This window comes from Zingiber officinale, chromosome 11A (genome assembly GCF_018446385.1).
Source record: "Zingiber officinale cultivar Zhangliang chromosome 11A, Zo_v1.1, whole genome shotgun sequence".
Lineage (NCBI taxonomy): Eukaryota > Viridiplantae > Streptophyta > Magnoliopsida > Zingiberales > Zingiberaceae > Zingiber > Zingiber officinale.
Window position 1 is genome coordinate 12,116,417 of NC_056006.1, and position 24,279 is coordinate 12,140,695.

The 24,279-nt window shown below is 37.0% G+C and overlaps 1 protein-coding gene across 1 annotated transcript; it reads left to right on the forward strand.

Moving 5' to 3' along the window:
* The first annotated feature begins 22,468 nt into the window (after positions 1-22,468).
* Positions 22,469-22,987, forward strand: LOC122032548 (ethylene-responsive transcription factor ERF096-like). Its single transcript, XM_042591856.1, has one exon. It carries the CDS (start codon positions 22,469-22,471, stop codon positions 22,817-22,819), a length of 351 nt encoding a protein of 116 aa, XP_042447790.1. The 3' UTR covers positions 22,820-22,987.
* Positions 22,988-24,279: the final 1,292 nt, after the last annotated feature.

Sequence of the window (24,279 nt, forward strand, 5' to 3'; positions counted from 1 at the left end):
ACCCTCCCGGTGATGGTTTCATCTAGTTCTTGAAACTTCTCATGATGGTCAGTCATGTGGTTACTGGCACCGTTGTCAAGGTACCAAACGTCTTTATCTCCTTTATTAGCGTCGCGATACATCTCCGGTAGCAACCTATTTTCTCTTAGCAGAATGGTATCCTACCGCTCACGCCTAGTGTCAGGCTCCTCGTGGGACATGGTCATCATCAGTGCTGGCTCTTCATTGGTGGCGCAAGTGAGGTGAGCCTCATCATCACGACGCTTGTTGTAGCATTTGAACACATAATGCCCTATTTTCTCACAATTGAAACACTTGATACGGCTCTTGTCACGAGTGCCTCTGCCATTGCTGCTAATGGCTCCTGCACTGTCTTGGGTCGGCATAACACAGCCAAGACCACGCCCCCGGCCACGCCCATGCCATTTTCCATGACTAGGGCTGTTGGACCCACGCCCCTTGCCTCCTGACGAAGTATCCACGTTGCTCCCCTTCTGTCGCATTTGTCATTCGGCATGAGTAAGTAGGAGCTCACCTTTAGTGTCGTTGGTGTTGTCACGTAATCGTAGTGTTCGTTCCTCGTATGCCTTCAGTCGCCCAATACTCTCCTCAAATGGTATCGTCTCAAGATTATGAAACTGCTCAATACCAGCAACAATAGGGAAGAAATTATCAGGGACAGAATCAAGCAACTTCTTTACCAAAGAGGAATCTTCAAGCATGGCACCAAGAGTGGAGAACTTGCTGCTCATGGCGCTGAGTTTGCCAGCAAACTCATCAATCATCTCGGTCTCCTTCATCCAGAGGGCGTCAAACTCGCTCTTCAACGTTTGTATGCGTGCCTTATTCACCCGATCACTACCAAGGTACCTCGTCTTGAGGCTGTCCCAGACTTCCTTCGCCGTCTTCTTTTTTGCAATATGGAGAATGATGTCTTCGGGGATACATTGCAAGATGTATGTACGCGCCTTTTTGTCCTTCTTTATATCTACTTGGGCTCCTTCCGCTGTCTCCACCGCCTCCTAGACTCCTTGGGCATCAAGAATCACCTCCGTCTTTATTTCCCACACGATGTAATTATGAGGGCTTAGCATCGGATAGGGAAATGGCACTCCACCATTCTCCTTCGCAGCAACTTGTGGGATGCCAGACATTTTTAATTTGTGGAATCGTGGATTCTTGGGTGTTCTATAATGTCAAAGCTCTGATACTAGATGTTGGCCTAGAATCGGATAGGATAGCACACCCAAAGCACACAACACACAAGAAGAATAGGACAAATAGAAATTTAACTTATGAAAGAAAACCTTACATCGAGATATTTTCTACACGCCTCTACGACCCTTTAAATACACCACAAATGATAAGAGCAAAGACTATGAGATCCATAAAAATAGGATTGGCTAGGACTAGATCAATAAAAATAGGAAGACCGAGTAATAAGAAATTATCAAGAAAATAAATAAAAAAAATAAACTAGCGACGTGGGGATTTAACCTTATCATGTCTGGATTATTTTCTCACACAGGCGACGATGGTGCACACGCACAGCAGCAGTTTGCTGCTGTTTACGCTGGACGACAGTTGATTGGTGGGCGTCGGATGTCTGTCAGTCAGATCTGATTACAGACGATAACGAAAACTCACCGGTACAGTAGTAGCTGATGCTGATCGTCGGCGTGCGGCGGCAGTCAGCAGCGAAGCAACGCCTCTTGTTGTTTGGGCAGCGCTTGCGACTTCAGCCAGAGTTAGGCCGACTGTTGGTCGACTGGAGGCCCATTGGCTGGCGTCGAACGCTGGCCGGCAGAGCTGGGCGGTGGTGGCGATAAGAAAAGGGCAAAATCCCTTTTTTATTTTTTGTCGGCAGCGTGAGAACAAAGATGAACAGAGGAGGAAAAAACACGCAAGAGTATATATATATATAATCCACAATTCATATCAATAGTCTTAAGTTTGGTTCAAGATCAAACCATCTTGGTTCAAAATCAAGAACGTCTTTTAATTAAACCAAACTAATTTCGTTCATAATTAAACCAAAGAGAGTCCAACTCGTTTTCGAAAGAAGTGACTCAACCTCGCTTCTGTTGCATCATTTTGATTCCATATTTGCCCTTTGTCTGGTCCAACCATACTTAATCTCTCTCGATCTGAGAATCCAATTCTCAAACTCGTTTTATGCCTCTTAGATATGACCTTATATATAGGTTCCCGATTATGTTGGTTGTCCATAATTAACCATAATTATGGAACAATCATGAGTGACACCTAGTAGTACATCATGATCCCTAATTAACCAAAAAATCATAGGTTGATCTCGGAACCACTTCCAAACCCTTCAATAGCTATAGTAAGTCGTGTCATGTTCCTTTCACTCGTCTTATACTCACTTGGTTCAGAATATGGTCTATGTGTCAGTCCCCACTAGGCTGACTATGTTTCACCTAACCCAAATAACACTTTCTCATTGTGCAAATTTAAATTACTCAGACATGTGTATAAGAGTCTCGTATTCTTAACATGTAATGATTTGGCCAAATACTTTGAGTAATAATCCTAACGAGTGGTCATAGGGTATACATCTCCTCGCAAGGAACGGTGAATCCTCTTTGGATTATCCAAACACCTTCGGGCACTTCGACTTATACCCAATCATCTTAGGTCTATAGCTCAATGAGATGCTTGATTTAGATGTCAAAGTATAAATCTCTATGACCAAGGTGACTTGTGTATCTCAAGTCGAAGAAACTTGCACTTGAGTTGCAATAAGCTATATATATAGAGAATCATATGAAGTCTTACAGCAGGTCACTCCAATGAACTAGTTACCATAACTAGCATCCACGTTTAACTCTCGACATCCCAATGTCTCCAACCTGTGAGAAAATAGTTGCTTGGCCGAACTAAAGAGTATAACCCGTGCTAGTCTATCAGAATTGATAATGTCTGAACTCATCAATTTATCAACTAGGGAATATTCCAATACATTCATAATTACACATGTAGAGATACTCACAAGTTGTGATCTAATTACAAATCCTCTCATGTTATGAATTGTATCGCAAACATTTAATGATACATTTATTACATGATTAGTTCATTTGATAAGATTTGTGTAATATAACTAATCAATGTTGATTGAATTGGAACATACAAATGATGAGTGGAAATATAGTTATCACTTGATTTTATAAACCAATTCTAATTTATACTGAGTCAATAATTAATTACATACATATAAATTAATTGAAATAATAAATAATGCGTTTATTTATTGTAGATTATGGTAACTAAGAATATCATAGCTAAAATCAAAAAGGGAGATAAATTATATGAGGATAACTATAAAATTTGGCACCTTAAGATACAATATGTTCTTGAGGAACAAGAAGTTCTAGAGGTCATAAATCAGTTTATAGATGAACTCGATGATGGTTCTATAGCACAGCATAGATGTAATCTTGATGTATATGAGGCATGGAAGAAAAAGGATCCATTGGTAAGGGGATATTGATTAGTTCAATGGTAGATAACCTGATATTTGAGTATGAGCCATTACCATCGGCTCATGCTATCTGGGTAGTCCTTAGAGAAAAGTACAATGAAGTAAGTCTTAGTAAGCTTCATTAGCTAATAATTAAGTTTAACAGCTATAAAAAAATACTTGAATGTTATCATAGCCCAACATCTGAGGTAAATGGATAATATTATTCAAGAGCTTAAGACTGTTGGTCATGAGTTGACTGATGAATAATAGGTTCAAGCAGTAATTCGTTCTCTTACTAATTCTTGGGAGATGATGAAACAGAACCTTACACACAGTGAAAGTATTAAGACTTTCACTAATATCTCACACCATGATGAACTGGAGGCGGAGAGAATAGAATCCGCAAGAATTTCTGGCCAAAATTTTATAGCTGAAGGTTCTGGTTCCAAGAATAAGAAAAGATAGTTTAAAAAAGGAAGGGGAAAAAATTAGTGTTGTTGTTGGGCAAGACCAAATCAAGAAGAAAGGAAAGAAATATAGATAAAAACCTAAGAGAAAGCTCACTTGTTATAACTGTGACAAGAAGGGTCATTTTACTTGGGATTATACTGAGTCAAAAAAGGTAGATCGATCTTTATCTTCTTTCCATGAGCATTATGTTGCAAGTTCAGCATTATTAGCTGATTCTTATCCTTTGTGGATTATAGATTCAGGAGTAATGAACCATGTAGCATGTGATCAAGCTATATACTTGGAGTACCATTGGGTACCAGCTAGCAACAAATGGATACATGTGGAAAACAATGCAAGGATTGAAATCAAAGGCATTTGCACTTGCAAACTCAACCTATATGGTGGGCGTACCTTGTTTCTACTTGATGTCCTATATGCTCCTGAGATTCGATGGAATATGATTTTTGTTACTAGTATTCTTAATTTAGGTTATTATGTAAACTTTTATAGTCATTGTGTGGAACTTCGCATTAACTTTGTGTTAATTGGGAATGACTATGTAACAAATCATTTCATGATTCTTGATGTAGAACCAAATAATAATTATGGAAATAATAGTTATTTTTTAAATATTACTCTTACTAGTGATGCTGATATTAATGATGAGACATATAGGATAAGAACGAATGAATATATTAGCTAAATATGACCTTTTAAGCACTCATACTAAAGTTACCTTGTCAACATGTGAGCATTGTCTTGCTAGAAAAACAACTATGAAACCATTTGATAAGGCTATTAGACTAAATCACTATTGCAATTAATTCATTTAGATATTTTTTAGCCAATGAATATAAAGGCTAGAAATGGAATTGTTTTTATTTCATTATAGTTATTGATGACTTCACACGTTTTGATCATGTGTATTTGATTCATCACAAATCTAAAGCATTAGATTGCTTCAATCGTTACATGAATGAAATTAAGAATTAATTAGAACGTAAGGTCAAAACCTTGTGCACTAACCGTAGAGGTGAATATTTATCTGATCAGTTCAAGATAATGTGTAATGATAAAGGGATTATTAGATAGCTTACTATCCCTGGAATCCCATAGTAAAATAGGATTGTTGAAAGCTCTTCTAGATATGGTTACTATAATGGCTCAAACTAATTTGCTAATTTTCTATTGGGAGATGTGTTATTAATTGCAACCTATATACTTAACCATGTGCCTTCTAAATCTATTCCATCCACTTTATATGAATATTGGACAGATAGAAAATCAGATTTGAGTAATCTGAGAACTTGGGGGTCAGCTGCCTATGTTCATGATAAGACTCACAAATATGAAAAATTATAACCCAAAGGTAAAAAGTATATCTTTATAAGGTATCTTGAGACTTCTAAAGGTTATGTCTTCATTGGTGAGTAACAAGATGTAACCATCTCCGAAATAGAATCAAGAGATGCTATTTTTCTTGAAATTGAGTTCCCATGAGGTGCAGTTGATAAGATAATTCCTCTATTTGCAATAGAGGAGGAGAATAATATTCCTTTATCAACAAATCAAGTATCACGAGAGATGCCTAAATTTAGTCAACCTAGTAGGAATGATTTATCAATGAATGAGTCAATTTTTCAATAATCTATCCTACGAAGGATTAGTCATCAGATTATTCCTCAGAGAAGGTTTAATATTGAGAATGAGGTATTGATAATTCTCCCAGTTGATAACGAGGAACCTCGAACAATTGATGAAGCTTTGAGATGCTCAATTAGAGAAGAATGAAAAATTACAACTGATGAGGAAATGGAGTCTATGAGAAAGAATTAGGTTTGAGATTTAGTTAATCTTCCTCTAGGCCGAAGGGCTATTGGGAATAAGTAGATTCTCAAAATTAAGAGGAAAGTAGATGGATTGATTAATCAATACAAAGCTCATTTAGTTGCAAAAGGATATATCCAAATAGAGGATATTAATTTTGAAGAGACACATTCTCCCCAGTTGTGAAGTTTGTGTTAATACGTGTCATCATAACTATAGTAACACATTTTGATATGGAATTATATCAGATAGATATAAAAATAGCTTTCCTTAATGGTAGTCTTAACGAAGAAATCTATATGCCATAGCCAAAAGGTTACATTGCTAAAGGCTAAGAGAATAGAGAATATAAACTTAAGAAGTCTATATATAGGCTAAAGCAAGCATTAAGATAATGGAACATAAGATTTAATAAAGTCATTTTATCTTATGATTTTGAAATAATCAATGAGGATCATTATGTTTACCTAAGAAAGGGAAAAAAGAAAGTTTGTTATCTAATCATTATATATTAATGATATGTTAATAGCTGGAAGTGACATGAAGTGTGTGATAGAAGTTAAGTCGTAGCTTTAATCACAATTTAACATAATAGATATAGGAGAAGCTGATTACATTTTAGGAGTGAAGATCATTTGAGATCGACCAAAAAGACTTTTAGATTTGTCTTAAGAGGCTTATATCACTAAGATACTACAACACTTCAATATATCAAATTACAACATTGAATAAATACCTACAATGAAAGATATTGTTCTAAGCAAAAGTATGTATCTCAAGACTCTTGAAGAAATCACCAAAATAAAAAAAATCATATGTTAGTGCTATTGATAGGTTGATATACACTATGTTGTGTACTTATCCTAATATAAGTTATGTTGTTGGCTTAGTTAGTCATTTTTAGTCAAACCCATGATTGAGACACTAAAAACCGTGAAGAGGATCTTCAGATATCTCAAAGGGACAGTAAATTATTCTCTATTTTCAAGGATCAAATATGAGCCTAAGTGGCTACACAGATGTAGATGGTGGGGGACCTTGATGTTAGAAAATGCACATCTAGCTATTCCTTCTTGCTAAATGGTAGTGACATCTCATGAAATAGCAAGAAACAGGCTTGTATAGCGCTGTCGGCAATGGAAGCTAAGTATGTAACTTGTGCAGTAGTTGTGCAAGAGGTTGTTTAGTTAAGAAGATTCCTAAAGTATCTGAAGATTGTTAAGGACAGTGGGAGTCCTATTATAGTGTACAATGATAGTCAAGCTGCTATAACTTTTTCCAAAGATCCCAAATATCACAACAAAGATAAACATATAAAAATTAAGTATAATTTTGTAAAGGATGTTGTTGACAAAAAAAAAGATAGTTCTTGAGTGCATCCCTATACGTAATATGCTTGCAGATCCTTTTACTAAGTCATTGACTAAAGAGTCATTTCAAAGACACGTGAAGTGTTTGGGACTTCGAAGAATGTAACATATTGTAAAGATAATTAGATACATGAAAATGCTATAATCTATTAAGTGTATATGTCTTTGTTACGTTTGAATAAAGTCTCGATAAGCATGTTAGTAGATTGAGATTGGTCCACTCACATGGGTAATCATCTCTATTTGTTAAGTATAAATAGAGGTAAAATCATTACTTAAGAGACAGTTTATGTAGCTGTGAATAGAGACATGCACATAAGTTAAGGTTACTTGATATTGTGTCAAGATGAGATCATTTATATAATGATCGAAGTAAATGAACTCATCATTTACTGAATCTGCTTAAGGCTATATTTGAATTCATATATTGAATTCAAGATCAGATATTATGTATGTCTTAATCGAAATCTGTACGATATTAAATTTTTGAGAAAAATATGTACTCTTTTTAGTAAAAAGAATAATATCGTATCATGTTATTTATACAACATGTGCTATAGCGACAAGAAGGGTAGTAGGAGAATGGATTTCTATTTCTCTACTATGTGAGACCCTTGAGATTATAAGTTAATATCAAACTTATCCTAAGTGACTATTTAGCTGTTTACTTAAAGTTCTGATCAGTATCTAGATACTACTTTAGCATGCTTCCTATTGGCTATGGGTGATTCAATCTATGGAGCATAACTAGGAAAGTGACTGATTAGAATGAATAGATTCTAGCTAAAAAGGAAGATTAAGATTAATTTACATCTTTGACATTTATTCACTGGTACCAGTTATATTTTTGTTCAGTACATAAAATGTAATTGTGAATAATTGTATTGATTGGAGATGTTGAACATGATCTTGACATAATAGTCATTATAAGGGATTAGAGATGTTCATATTGATGTAAATAATTTAATCTAGGATAAAGGTAAGATATTGATGTCTCAGATTCGTTCTATAGAGCAGCTAAGTTAAGTGTAACAGCTTTCTTAGTAGTGATTGCTCATTGTACTGGCTGTCACACGAACCATTTTCACTGAAGTATAATTGAATGTTTTTATATGGTCTTTGTGACTTACATAGTCTTTCTGACTATTGGTCTTTATTCTTCATGATCAATGGCCTTGTGATTATCGGTGTTTATTCTTCATGATCTTTGTGATCATTCTCCTTTATAGTTGAACTTGGATGAGTGGGAGATGTTAGCATTACTGTGCTAGAAATGACGCTCACCGAGCCCCACCTCCAAGAAGTTACTATTGCGACAATAACATAAGGTAATTATTGCCAATAACTGCACGTCGTAATAGTTCAGCGTCCAAGTTATAAAAGAAGAAGAAGATAGGAAGAATGAAGGAGAATGAGAGAGAAAGGTTCAATTCGGGATTTGATTTGTGAAGCTTGAAGGACTTTTCGGTTCATCCATGATCATTCTTCCAACGGTGAGTTCTTCTCCAATCTTCATCTCAGAGTATCACTCTGAGTTATTCGTTTTGTACTAAATTTTTTTTAATGAAGTAATAGTTTTTACTATTCTCTTATTTATTCCTCTACTTTCCAGTACTGCTGATAAGAGGCTACCTAAAATCTTTAGTGCTTCTATATAAAGATGAACACCGCTAAATATGTCATATATGTACTTAAATATCGGCCATATTTTACTTTAATAGAGTTTGCAATAAAAAAAATCCTTACTATTTTTCAAAGAAGCATCAAGACTAATATCGTCTCAAGTTTCTAGCTAAAATTCTTTCCTTTGTATGTCGATTTCCTCTGTTAGTTTACTCTTGTTTCCAGGGATAGTTATGTTGATTTCCTCTGTTAGTTTACTCTTGTTTCCATGGATGGTAATGGATATCATTTGAGTAGGATTTTATCTCTTCAGTATTCATTCTTATTTATTATATTCATATCCATACTTATTCACATACCTATCAGATATTTAACTTTTATACTCACCCCTATACCCTCGTAGGATCGGATATTTATATCCTATCCATTATCTTATTACTACCTACCATTCTCTTTTTTTTAAAAAATAAATTATTTCAATATATTTGTTGTTGGATCGTGAAATTCGATAGAGGGGGGTGAATATCGATCGAAAATGTTCGTAGAGAGTACGTAGCAAAAAAGAATAAAAGCAATGCTAACAAAAACCAATTTGCTTAGTTCGGAGCCTTGATCGACTCCTACTCCAAGGCTCGCACTCGTCGAGTGCTTTCGTTGGACAATCACTAATAGTTCGTTAAAAAGGTTTACAAAGTTGAGTACAAGAACTATAAAAAAATAAACAATACCGACAACAATAAAGAGAACTTGAGCCATAGGTTGTCGGGGAAGCAGCGTCGCAGAAGTACAGCGCAGTAGAGCAGATGTCGTTGGAAGATATTGTTGTGCTTCAGGACTCACCCTCCTTATATAGGAGGCTCCAGGCACCCAGATCCATTTCGAGCGCCCGGATCGTGACGTAAGCCCGGCCAATCAGCGTGCTCCTCATGATGACGGATGAAGTTTTGCCTTCCGGGCGCCCGGACCACTTTTCTCTAGAAAGTCCTTCTCTTGCAAGAAAATGTTAGTCCGATGCAAAATAAAAGTTATACTACCCTACAAGACAAAAGTTACCACAAATATAATAAAAGAATAGTAATTAGATTTCGTCTCACCGAGATCGAAATCTAGTCAAGATCTCAACTTAGATTTTCAAAATGATTCTAAGTTGGATCGGCGCCTAAGTTATCTACTCGGGAACGCGTCCTCACAGTCACTCTCCTCCAATGACTTACCTTTACTTACCTGTTAGACGTCTGGTAAACCCATCGACCCGTCTGGACTTCGTACCAGCTACCTGGTTAGCCCGTCAACCTAGCAACACTAAGTTAGCACAATAGATAAGTACAGTAAACCTAGGGTTACCTCCCTAGGGTTGCCTAACTTCACTCACTAGGACTTCCATTGCCCGATTTCACTCACCAAGGTAGGGTCCGGCTTCACTCACCGGGACTTCCACCACCTAACTTCACTCACTAGAGCTCGGCTTCACTCACCGGGACTTCCACCACCTAGCTTCACTCACTAGGGTCTGGTTTCACTCTCCAGGACTTCCACTTTACCTAACCTTTGATTAGGACTTACCTTTGCTAGTCATGTAGTCCTGATTAGACTCCTCTATCCCAAACATCAAGTCATGTTTAGGGCAACCCTTGGTTATATTGTCAAACATCGAAACTCTAGGGGTCGATTGCACCAACATTTGTATATTCTTCTTCGTCTTGTGCTCCTTTGACTATGTGAGCATTTCTCGTGGAAAAAAAGATGAGATATGTATTGGTGATCGAATAAAGAGATAAACTAAGTTTCTTTTTCAAGACGGAAAGAGAGCTAAATTTTTTTCTTTTCCAATAAAAAATAAGGCTTGTATATACATCAGGTGATGTGGCAATAGAGGGAGGCCCACTTGGCACGGGGTCAACTGTTAAGGTGGAGGTTAAAGTCAAGGTGGTCAGCGCCCAGCTGTCAAAAGGCCGAATGAAGGACAATTACAACAGTTGGTCGGGTCAATCAGGGCTCAACTGGCTAGAGATATGTCCGAGTTGACCACTCGTCCAGTTCGAGATGATACATAAGACAGTCGACGCTTAGTGCGGAGCAGCAAGACGCCAAAGGAGACCGAATAGCTTATCCAAACAAGGGAGGGTATGTTACTTCACAGTCACCGCACAGAAGAGCAACTGAGATTGACAAAGTAGAGGGGTCCCGACCGAGCAGCTATCCCACTCGGCCAAGCAGCGAGACCCGGCCATGGACGGAGCAAAGGAGTCTCGGCCAAGCGAGTACCTCGCTCGACCAAGTAACGGGACCACTATAGTATCTCTTGGCATCCTTTTGGGAGATAGTGCAGCTAACACGCGAGGCAGGGTCGACAGACATATTGTATGACGGAAACTTCTACTGCCTTATCAAGGATATGCATGCCCTATTAAGGTATGGTGTCAGAGGTACTTTCCTGACATGTCCTTTCATAGGACATATTAGAGAACACGTCCATGCCTCGAGAAGTGTGCACGTTGCCCACCAAAGCTCTATAAAAAGGGGGGCCATCACCGGCAGAGGTACATGTAATTACTGTTTGCGCTAGTTCTACTATTGCTCCACTTCTACAGTTCCGATGATTGACTTGTGGGTTGGATGACCAACGCTTGGGAGCCCTTTGTTGGAGTGTATACTGAAAGCCTAAGCTTTATAAACATTCATTATGAATAAAGAATCACATTTGGTCAAATTGTCTACATTTAGTTGTAGTTGTTCAATTAATTTATACTGTAGATAACATAGTATGTGATGCCACATGCAGAAGATGATGTTATCAGTACCTTATAAATTATAAACAGTAGCTCACGACCAAAATGGAAAGGAACAAACCATTAGAAGGTCGTAGTGTAATTAGGTATCAGTTTATCTTGACTGTATAATTATACTAGTACACTTAGAGTGTATTGAGTAGGACCATTTGAGGTCGTTTCTTTTATACTGACTTTATAAAGAAACAAAGACATCGGTTATTATGGAAGTGTGTGCTCTTAATCCTAATATAATAACAAGCACATATATTTGATATTTATTTCTTTAATTTATCAATGGGTGAGATTTAGTTCGATAAATCAATAAGCCCGATAAATTGGGAAATGATATCACTTATAGTATGTGTTGTTGATTATAGAAGGAAACTGTGTCCTAGAGATACTAGGTTGATAATGTCCTCAAGAGGAGCTCATAAGGATTGTCATGTTAAACCCTGCAGGTGGACCTAGTCCGACATGATGATAAGGTTGAGTGGTACTACTCTTGGACTAAGATATTAATTAAATGAGTTGTCAGTAACTCACTTAATTAGTGGACATTCGATATCTTAAACACAGGGAGACTAACACACTCATAATAAGAAGGAGCCCAAAAATGTAATTTGGGATTGGTGCGGTAGTTCAATAATAGTTCTCTAGTGGAATGAATTATTATTGATAAAATTAAGTTGTGTTCGGGGCAAACACGGGATGCTTAATTTTATCGGGAGACCAAAACCAATTCCTCCTCTCGGTCCCTATCGTAGCCTCTTATTTATAGAGTACTATACCCACCTATACCCACCTTCTATACCCACCTAAAGGGGGCCGGCCAAGCTAGCTTGGGAATCAAGCTAGGGCCGGCCTAAGCATAAGTTGGGGTGGCCGGCCCTAGCTTGAACCCAAGCTAGAGGGGCCGGCCATATTAAATTAAAAAAGGATTTTAATTTTAATTTTTATTATGTGTAAGATATAATTTATTAAAGAGAATTAAAATTAAAATATCTCTCTTGTAAAAGATCTACAAAAGATTAAAGAAAGAGATCTCTTTCCTTATTTGTAGATTGGTGAGATATTTTATTTTCTCTTTAAAAATTATTCACATGTTGTAAAATTAAAATTATAGAAATTTCCTTTTATCAACCATGAAGAGATTTTTGAAGAGAAATTTTATTTTTTTTAAATTTCCGGAAACAAATTAGGAAGTTTTAATTTGCTGATTAAAACTTGTCTAAATTGTTTCCCCTTGATGTGGCCGGCCAATATAGATTAAATTGGGAAATTTTATTTTATTTTTCTCAATTAAATCATGTCAAGGAAATTAAGGAAATTTTATTGTAATTAAATTTCCTAATTTGCTTAGGCCAAGGAATATAAAAGAAGGGGTGAGGGTGCCTTCATGAGATACAACCTCTATTATTTCTCTCCCCCTTTTGTTCCTTGGTGTGGCCGGCCATCATCATCATCCTCTCCCTCTCTTCCTCTTGTGGTGGTCGAACCTCTCTCTCCCCTTGGAGCTCTTGCGACGGCTGGATACTACTTGGAGAAGAAGAAGAAGAAGGAGAGAAAGCTTGCGTCTCTTGGAGCTTGGTTGGTGTTTTGTTCTTCATCCTTGGTAAAGCTTCTTTGTGGCCAAACCTAGCTAGGAGGAGAAGAAGGTGGTTGGTGATTTCTCATCTCGGAAGATCGTTGCCCACACAACGTCCGAGGTTAGAAGAGGAATACGGTAGAAGATCAAGAGGTCTTTCTAGAAGGTATAACTAGTAATTTTTCCTTTCCGCATCATGCTAGTTATTTATGGAAATAATACCAAATACAAGAGGCTTACGTTCTAGTATTTCGAATATGTTTTTCGAAGTTGTGTTCTTTTTTTTTTCCCTTGTGATTTGATTGTTCTTTTTGGTTAACCTAAAGTTATTTTAGGAAATTAAATATTAGATTTCTATAAAAGGTTTTGTCTAGTCGGTGGTGGTTGCTCCCATATCCAAGAAGGTCATGTGCCTCGCCACGTCAGTACTGGGAATCAATTATGGAAATTAATATTTAATGGAATTAATAACTTAAGGTGATTTGGGTCGAACGTGTTAAGTTCCGCAGGAGACCCAAGTCAAAACCTTAAAGAACGAATAGATTAAGTTTTGGATCAAACGTGTTAAGTTCCGCAGGCGATCCAAAATTTAATTTAAAAGAACATATGGTAGCTAGGAAACGGTTCAGACCTTTGTACAAAATTTTTGTATAGTGGACCCTTTAGGTTTTCCGAGTAGCAACCAACAATTGGTATCAGAGCTAGGGTTTTGCCTCTGTGTATTTGGTATTAGTTTAATTATGCACATGTCATACATAATTTAGGTAGGATAATAGTAGGATGTGCTAACTTTGTGGATGGAAGATCCAACTATTATGGCTTATAGTTATTATGTGTGTGATTGGACCCTTGGACATGTCAAGGGCATTTATATGTGTGTGCATGATTGTATTAAAAATACGGTAGGAGTTGTATTTAGTTTTATTAGGATTTTATTTTTGATCTAGATACATGTACATTCCTTTTATGGAATATAGGATCAAAAATGTAAAATTTCATTTTTGTCGTGGATCGAATCTTGCAAAGCGTGGAACCTTCTAAGGACCAGAGGCGCAGCAGAACTAGGAGCAAGATGGATGCGACAGCTAGACCCGGTGGTGGTGGCCAAATATGGCAGCAGCTTGGGATGACAACACACGGAGGACAACTAGAGATAAAAGCCATAATAGTTGAAAATTAGATTTTCTATTTATTGCTTTTATATTGTGCTGTGTGTGTATGTTAGTTTACATGTTTAGTACGCTAGCATAGTTAAAATTCCTCATTTATAAATAACTAAGTGGGAGAGGGATTTTTAAGTAAATCCCATGGTCTCCATTACTGGTTTGTAAGTGATGCAAACAAGTCTGCGCGTTGGCTCTGAGTGCCTTCCTCCATAACGGATGAGCTTGTTTGTGGATCACTAGAACAGACTTCCATTTTTGGATGACTATAGGAAGTTAATTAAGAGCGTGTAATCTTCCCCAACGGAAGGGGCATAATCTTATTAATGGACTTAGTGTCAAGTAATGGTATATACATAGACACATCTAATAGTATCCTCCCCATCGGAGTCACTGCTATTATTTGTGTGACCAAAAGACACCAACTATTAATTTTATTTGTCAAAAAGTTAGGTTGACAAGATAATAAAATTAATGGGTTAAAACCCTCCTTTTACAAATGTTGAATTTGTATACGTCCACACTAACGTGGCATACAAAATTCACGGTGTTTTGAGGTGTTGGTTAATTTAAAATAGTATTGTTTGAGGAATCAATATTATTCTAAATTTAGAGTTCTGACCAAAAGTTATTTGTGATTCTTAGGATGACTTTCAACCCACTGTCCATCATACTTCAACAGAATAGACTTACTGGACCAAATTACATAGATTGGAAAAGAAACCTGGACATTGTTCTTACTACCGAGGGCTATAAATTTGTACTGACTGAGGCTTGCCCTGAAGCACCTACTGGTGAATCAACCCAAGATGAGATTGAATATCATAGGAAATGGGTAAAAGCTGATGAGATGGCGCGGTGTTACATTTTGGCTTCAATGTCAAATGTATTGCAACATCAGCATCAAGATTTACCGACAGCTTATGATTTTATGAACAATCTCAAAGAATCGGGCTTCTAGGCAAGAAGCCATGAGAAAGATAATGACAGCCACCATGCAAGAGGGTACTCCTGTGAGGGATCATATCCTAAAGATGATGGCTTATCTGAACGAGATACAGATCCTTGGAGGAGAAATTGATGGGGAAACCCAGATCGATATGATCCTCCAAACGCTGCCAAAAAGTTTTGAGCAGTTTCCCCTGAACTATAATATGAATAAGAGAATTTATTCATTAGCGGAACTACTGACAGAACTTCAAGCAGCAGAAGGATTATTTCGTCACAATGCTCAAATTCACTATGCTGAAAATGGTTCTACTTCTAAACCGAGAGGAAAGAAGAAGAAGAAATAAGTCGGTTCAGCAAAGAAAGTGAATAAATCTCAGAGTACGGGATTTAAAGCTGGAGTGAAGAAGCCGAAGGGCAAGTGCTTCATCTGCAAGCAGGAAGGACATTGGAAGGCGGACTGTCCTCGTAGGAACCAAAACAAAGGTATATCTCATGCTCTAGTTGTTGAAACATGTTTAGCGGTGTTATCTACCAGCACCTGGTGTGTAGATACGGGAGCCACTGATCATGTCTGCAATTCCTTGCAGGGGTTCCAGGAAACCCGACGACTATCTGAAGGAGAAATTACCGTCTACATGGGCAATGCTACTAAGGTGGCAGCTGTTGCAGTGGGAGACGTCTACTTATCTTTTAGTAGAAATAGGAATTTGGTTTTAAGAAATTATCTTTATGTACCCAGTTTTAGAAAGAATTTAATTTCAGTTTCTAAACTGTTTTTAGATGGATATTCAGTTTCTTTCAGTAACGATGTAGTTATTGTTGGTTGCTACTCGGAAAACCTATAGGTTCCACTGTACAAAAATTTTGTACAAAGGTCTGAACCTTTTCCTAGCTACCATGTGTTCTTTTAAATTAAATTTTAGATCGCCTGCGGAACTTAACACGTTTGATCCAAAACTTAATCTATTTGTTCTTTTAGGTTTTGACTTGGATCTCCTGCGGAACTTTACACATTCGACCCAAGTCTCCTTAAGTTATTAATTCCATTAAATATTAATTTCCATAATTGGTTCCCAGTACTGACGTGGCGAGGCACATGGCCTTCTTGGATATGGGAGCAACCACCACCGACTAGACAAAACCTTTTATAGAAAGCTAATATTTAATTTCCTAAAATAACTTTAGGTTAACCAAAGAGAACAATCAAATCACAAGGAAAAGAAAAACAAAAGAACACAGCATCGAAAAAACATATTCGAAATTCTAGAACGTAAGCCTCTTGTATTTGGTATTATTTCCATAAATAACTAGCATGATGCGGAAATAAAAATTACTAGTTATACCTTGTAGAAAAACCTCTTGATCTTCTACCGTATTCCTCTTCTAACCTCGGACGTTGTGTGGGCAACGATCTACCGAGATGAGAAACCACCAACCACCTTCTTCTCCTCCAAGCAAGGTTCGGCCACAAAGGAAGAACTTCACCAAAGAAGAAAACCAAAATACTAACCAAGCTCCAAGAGATGCTAGCTTTCTCTCCTTCTTCTTCTTCTTCTCCAAGTAGTATCCGGCCACCACAAGAGCTCCAAGGAAGGGAGAGAGGTTCGGCCACCACAAGAGGAAGAGAGGGAGAGGATGGCCGGCCACACCAAGGGACAAAAGAGGGAGAGAAAATAATAGAGGTTGTCTCATGAAGGCACCCTCACCCCTTCTTTTATATTCCTTGGCCTAGGCAAATTAGGAAATTTAATTACAATAAAATTTCCTCAATTTCCTTGACATGATTTAATTTGAGAAAAATAAAATAAAATTTCCCAAATAAACCAATGGCCGGCCACATCAATGAAGGAAAAAATTAGACAAGTTTTAATCAACAATTAAAACTTCCTAATTTGTTTCCGGAAATTTTAAAAAATAAAATTTCTCTTTAAAATCTCTTCATGGTTGATAAAAGGAAATTTCTATAATTTTAATTTTATCAACATGTGAATAATTTTTAAAGAGAAAATAAAACATCTCTCCAATCTACAAATAAGGAAAGAGATCTAATCTCTTTCTTTAATCTTTTGTAGATCTTTTACAAGAGAGATATTTTAATTTTAATTCTCTTTAAATTATATCTTCCACATAATAATAAAAATTAAAATTAAATTTCTTTTTTAATTTAATTTGGCCGGCCCCCACTAGCTTGGGTTCAAGCTAGGGCGGGCCGGCCACCCAAATTCATACCTAGGCCGGCCCTAGCTTATTCCCAAGCTAGCTTGGCCGGCCCCAATTGGGTGGGTATAGAAGGTGGGTATAGGTGGGTATAGAACTCTATAAATAAGAGGCTACGATAGGGACCGAGAGGAGGAATTGGTTTTGGTCTCCCGATAAAATTAAGCATCTCGTGTTCGCCCCGAACACACAACTTAATTTTATCAATGATAATTCATTCCACTAGAGAGCTATCATTGAACTATCGCACCAATCCCAAATTACATTTTTGGGCTCCTTCTTATTATGAGTGTGTTAGTCTCCCTGTGTTTAAGATATCGAATGTCCACTAATTAAGTGAGTTACTGACAACTCATTTAATTAATATCTTAGTCCAAGAGTAGTACCACTCAACCTTATCGTCATGTCGGACTAAGTCCACCTGCAGGGTTTAACATGACAATCCTTATGAGCTCCTCTTGGGGACATTCTCAACCTAGTATCTCTAGGACACAGTTTCCTTCTATAATCAACAACACACACTATAAGTGATATCATTTCCCAACTTATCGGGCTTATTGATTCATCGAACTAAATCTCACCCATTGATAAATTAAAGAAATAAACATCAAATATATGTGCTTGTTATTATATTAGGATTAAGAGCACACACTTCCATAATAACCGAGGTCTTTGTTTCTTTATAAAATCAGTATAAAAGAAACGACCTCAAATGGTCCTACTCAATACACTCTAAGTGTACTAGTGTAATTATACAGTCAAGATAAACTGATACCTAATTACACTACGACCTTCTAATGGTTTGTTCCTTTCCATTTTGGTCGTGAGCTACTGTTTATAATTTATAAGGTACTGATAACATTATCTTCTGCATATGACACCACATGCTATGTTATCTACAATATAAATTAATTGAACAACTACAAACAAATGTAGACAATTTGACCAAATGTGATTCTTTATTCATAATGAATGTTTACAAAACTTAGGCTTTCAGTATACACTCCAACAATTATTAAGAGAAATAAAGTGATTATCTGTTCTGGTACATTAGTTGGCAATTAGTATACTTTAAATCCAATTTCTTCCACAAAGCAAAACATGGAAATTTATAACTCATCTTCTAACTCAAATAAAAGAAAAGAACCTTTGGAAATGAATCAAGCATATCTTTGGCATCTAAGGCTTGGTCATATTAACTTAAGTAGGATTCAGAGGCTAATAGCCGATGGACTTTTGGGTTCATTAGAGTTGGAAAATTTTCCAACTTGTGAATCTTGCTTGGAAGGTAAAATGACCAAGAGGGCATTCAAGGCCAAGGGGTATAGAGCCAAAGAAGTGTTGGAATTGGTTCATTCTGATTTGTGTGGTCCTATGTCTGTCCAGGCAAGAGGTGGTTTTGAATATTTTGTCTCTTTTATAGATGATTATTCAAGATACGGATATATTTACCTAATGCGCCGCAAGTCTGAGTGCTTTGATAAGTTCAAAAAATACAAGGCTGATGTGGAGAAACGATTAGGTAAAAGTATCAAGACACTACGATCTGATCGTGGTGGCGAATACCTCTTAGAAGAGTTTAGGAATTACTTATCAGAGGCCGGGATTCAATCCCAATTGTCTGCACCTGGAACACCCCAACAGAATGGTGTAGCAGAACGAAGGAATATGACTCTTATGGAGATGGTTAGATCGATGATGAGTTATTCAGAATTACCAACTTCGTTTTGGGGGTATGCTCTGGAAACAGCAGTGTATGTTCAGAATTACCAACTACTCTTGGACTAAGATATTAATTAAATGAGTTGTCAGTAACTCACTTAATTAGTGGACATTCGATATCTTAAACACAGGGAGACTAACACACTCATAATAAGAAGGAGCCCAAAAATGTAATTTGGGATTGGTGCGGTAGTTCAATAATAGTTCTCTAGTGGAATGAATTATTATTGATAAAATTAAGTTGTGTGTTCGGGGCGCACACGGGATGCTTAATTTTATCGGGAGACCAAAACCAATTCCTCCTCTCGGTCCCTATCGTAACCTCTTATTTATAGAGTACTATACCCACCTATACCCACCTTCTATACTCACCTAAAGGGGGTCGGCCAAGCTAGCTTGGGAACCAAGCTAGGGTCAGCCTAAGCATAAGTTGGGGTGGCCGGCCCTAGCTTGAACCCAAGCTAGAGGGGCCGGCCATATTAAATTAAAAAAGGATTTTAATTTTAATTTTTATTATGTGGAAGATATAATTTATTAAAGAGAATTAAAATTAAAATATCTCTCTTGTAAAAGATCTACAAAAGATTAAAGAAATAGATCTCTTTCCTTATTTGTAGATTGGTGAGATATTTTATTTTCTCTTTAAAAATTATTCACATGTTGTAAAATTAAAATTATAAAAATTTCCTTTTATCAACCATGAAGAGATTTTTGAAGAGAAATTTTATTTTTTTAAAATTTCCGAAAACAAATTAGGAAGTTTTAATTTGTTGATTAAAACTTGTCTAAATTGTTTCCCCTTGATGTGGCCGGCCAATATAGATTAAATTAGGAAATTTTATTTTATTTTTCTCAATTAAATCATGTCAAGGAAATTAAGGAAATTTTATTGTAATTAAATTTCCTAATTTGCTTAGGCCAAGGAATATAAAAGAAGGGGTGAGGGTGCCTTCATGAGATACAACCTCTATTATTTCTCTCCCTCTTTTGTTCCTTGGTGTGGCCGGCCATCATCATCATCCTCTCCCTCTCTTCCTCTTGTGGTGGTCGAACCTCTCTCTCCCCTTGGAGCTCTTGCGACGGCCGGATACTACTTGGAGAAGAAGAAGAAGGAGGAGAGAAAGCTTGCGTCTCTTGGAGCTTGGTTGGTGTTTTGTTCTTCATCCTTGGTAAAGCTTCTTTGTGGCCGAACCTAGCTAGGAGGAGAAGAAGGTGGTTGGTGGTTTCTCATCTCGGAAGATCGTTGCTCACACAACGTCCGAGGTTAGAAGAGGAATACGGTAGAAGATCAAGAGGTCTTTCTAGAAGGTATAACTAGTAATTTTTCCTTTCCGCATCATGCTAGTTATTTATGGAAATAATACCAAATACAAGAGGCTTACGTTCTAGTATTTCAAATATGTTTTTCGAAGTTGTGTTCTTTTGTTTTTTTTCCCTTGTGATTTGATTGTTCTTTTTGGTTAACCTAAAGTTATTTTAGGAAATTAAATATTAGATTTCTATAAAAGGTTTTGTCTAGTCGGTAGTGGTTGCTCCCATATCCAAGAAGGTCATGTGCCTCGCCACGTCAGTACTGGGAACCAATTATGAAAATTAATATTTAATGGAATTAATAACTTAAGGTGATTTGGGTCGAACGTGTTAAGTTCCGCAGGAGACCCAAGTCAAAACCTTAAAGAACGAATAGATTAAGTTTTGGATCAAACGTGTTAAGTTCCGCAGGCGATCCAAAATTTAATTTAAAAGAACACATGGTAGCTAGGAAAAGGTTCAGACCTTTGTACAAAACTTTTGTACAGTGGAACCTTTAGGTTTTCCGAGTAGCAACCAACACCCTTCCCTGTCTTGGCACTGGCGTTACTTGTTTTGCAAAGCAGAGCGTAGTCTACAATCAGTGAAGTCGCCACATCCCAACTTTCTACCTTTCCGCTTTCGTACAGGATCATCGGGTATTAGGTAGAGTATGGATAGGATTTTACCACATCCGTCTTCATACTCATAATAAAAAATACTCATACTCAAATACCCGATTACTATAATCAGGTCTAAAATTTCTCTCCATTTCCTCCTCATTCGAGTCGGATGTAAGATTCCCTATCTGATTCAAGAAAAATTATCATTCTTAGTTCCCACAAGTTAACCTACTTGATAAATAATATGTTGGGGGGTTTACTATAATATATTTTGATATCAATTCTCAAGGATAAAGAACGTCGCAACGAGAGAATGAGCTTCCTCTTATAGTGAGAGGGAGCTCTGTAGATTATAGTGAGAGGGAGCTCTATAGCAACGAGAGAATGAGCTTCCTCTTATAGTGGGAGGGAGCTCTTTGGTTTTAATGAAGGAGTGGCTCTAAATTTTCGGAGCTATTACTTTCTTTTTTTTTAATATTAATTTTTTCAATTTTTGTTTTAAAAAATAAAAATAATAACATATTAAAAAAACGTTGGTGTGAGACTTATGTGGAGTTGTTGTGAAATTTTTTTATAATAGAAAGATATATAAGACTTTTACTTTTGACATAATATAGATCTGTTAACGAAAAAGTTTTTATCGAACTCGAACCATTATTGAATGCTCTATTTTCTTTCAAAATGTCGGTCATCTAAAGATAGTCAATAAAATTAATTAAAATTATCATTTTTTTTTCTATTTCCTTTCAAAATGTATGCTTTATTTCCTTTCAAAATGTACAGGTCGATCCTAAAGAGACTGCTACGACTTGGAATGTTTGTCTACTCCCACAATCACCTATTCTTCTAGATTGCATATCACTTGACCCTGTCCCCTAATTAATAATGCACGTGAGTGAGAAAATCCGAGAAAACCTCCTCTTCTTTCTGACCGGTTGACTTCTTTTTGACCTCGCAGGGGAGAGTTGAACTTTTGCGTTGACCAGAGCGTTCATTTGACCGATCTCAACCACAACATTATTCCCCTTATAGCCACCTCAGAGTCGAATCGAATTGTACAATGAAACTAGAAACAATCATTTTTCAATCAAAACGTCTAAAAATTCCACTTTTTTTTTGTTAATCCAAAAGTGAATCGATAGCCACCTCTCTGACCCATCCACATTCATCGAACGCATATTTAATCGTCCCCCCTGCTGATTACACGTGGAATGTTACCTACTTAGATCCTCCATCCGACGCCGACAGGATCCGCTGCAACCCCCGACCTAGACCCTGAATTGGGCACGTGCGGAAAACTTGGAGAAGATCCCAAGCCGCCGCCGCCGCTTTTCGTGCAGGTTTAAATAAGCCGGGAACGGAGCAGTAGGGTTATCGTATCGATCGTTGATGGAAGGAGGAAAGGAGAAGGAGAAGAAGGAGATCGACAAGTACCGGGGAGTCCGCCGCCGGCCGTGGGGGAAGTTCGCGGCGGAGATCCGGGACTCGAGCAAGCACGGCGAGCGGGTGTGGCTGGGCACCTTCGCCACCGCCGTGGAGGCCGCGCGCGCCTACGACAAGGCCGCCTACGAGATGCGCGGCGAGCAGGCGGTGCTCAACTTCCCCGACGAGGTCCGCCGCAAGAACCGCCCCGCCAGCGGCGCGAGCTCGTCGTCGATGGCGGCGGGGAAGCAGGTGATCGAGCTGGAGTGCTTGGACGACAAGGTGCTGGAGGATCTCCTGCGCGGCGACGATGACTGATGATCAGCTCCTGCATTATTATTGCATGAAAAATATATATATATAAATAAAATAAAATGTGCTCATGCAGATCTTCTATCCAACAACTGTTAACGGCCATATCGTTAACCGCCATATCTATAAATAATAATAATTTTGCCGATCCGATCCGAGACCATCGGATGGATTGACTCCTCAGTATACCTGCGGCTGAGATGTTTTCGTAAATATTTTAATATTAATTTTGTATAAATTTTTTTATTGTTATTTTAAATAAATTTAATTAATAAATAACTGATTTAATTAATTCGATTTTAATAAAATTTTAATTTGATTTTAACATTAAATCAATTTTCGATTAATTTATGAATCAAATTAATCAAATTCTCATCTCCATTTTTATAGGATCGAATGGTTGCTGCGTTTGTAGGTGTTGGCTAACAATGTAAGGACTTGGGTGAAGGTTTGTAGCGATGGCGACTGAAAAGATTGAAAAAATAAAGAGTTAGAACGGAGATCAAAACGTATCTTGGCGAGACTCTTCCAACGCTATTGAAGAAGAGAAGATAACAATGAAGTAAAAAACATTAATATCAGTATCACAGTGTTCCTCTCAATGCTACCACCATTACTTTATATAAGGAAGGAAGAGGTGGCCAACATATCCAAGAGACGTACCTCTTTCCTCTTCGCCAAAGGCGTGACCTTTATGTAACGGGTGATATTGTGACTATCATGTTACGTATGAACTATAGCTAGTTGGACCTAACTTTTTTTTTAAATATAAATATATATATCATCAAGAAGGGATATAAGTGAACATGTGTCTAAAGATAACTATTTCTGCCTATATTTACTTTTAACAATGATCACTTATCAACGGATTTGATTTATTTTTACCGTTAATCGTTTGTTGCGGACTAGATAGACCTTATAACAGATCTATGTACCTTCATAGGTTTTTTAACAAATCCTCAATTATAACAGATTTGATTTATTTTTACTTTAGTCATTTGCTATGGATCAAATAGATCAATTGTGGTAGATCCAATGAAAGAGTGTAGTACAACTATGTGTATTATCTCAAAATTCTTATGAGCATCCGGCTGTGTTTAATGTCGCAATTTATTACATTTCAAATCAAAAGGAGGTTATTTGTCTGACATGGTTAATATTTACATATGGTATTACAATAATAGGTTATGGGATTGATTTTAAGCGTTTGTAAAATCTATCATGATTTATATTGGACGAAGTCTCCATGATTTATCTCCTTTTTAAATCTCATGAAAAAGTTTTGGAGGATCAAGTGAGGGTTATTAATTATCTCTTCTTACAAAATAAAATTATTTATCTATTTTATATATTTTTTTTAGATCATTCTAGGTATTTTATAGTCTTTAAAATATCTATATACAATATATTTGATAGGCATTGTCTCTAGTCATAATATATATAATTGAATCAAATTAGTCTCAACC

Bases quoted from the DNA above. Each gene is read 5' to 3' on its own strand.
- LOC122032548 (XM_042591856.1), top strand. From the start codon at position 22,469: ATGGAAGGAGGAAAGGAGAAGGAGAAGAAGGAGATCGACAAGTACCGG.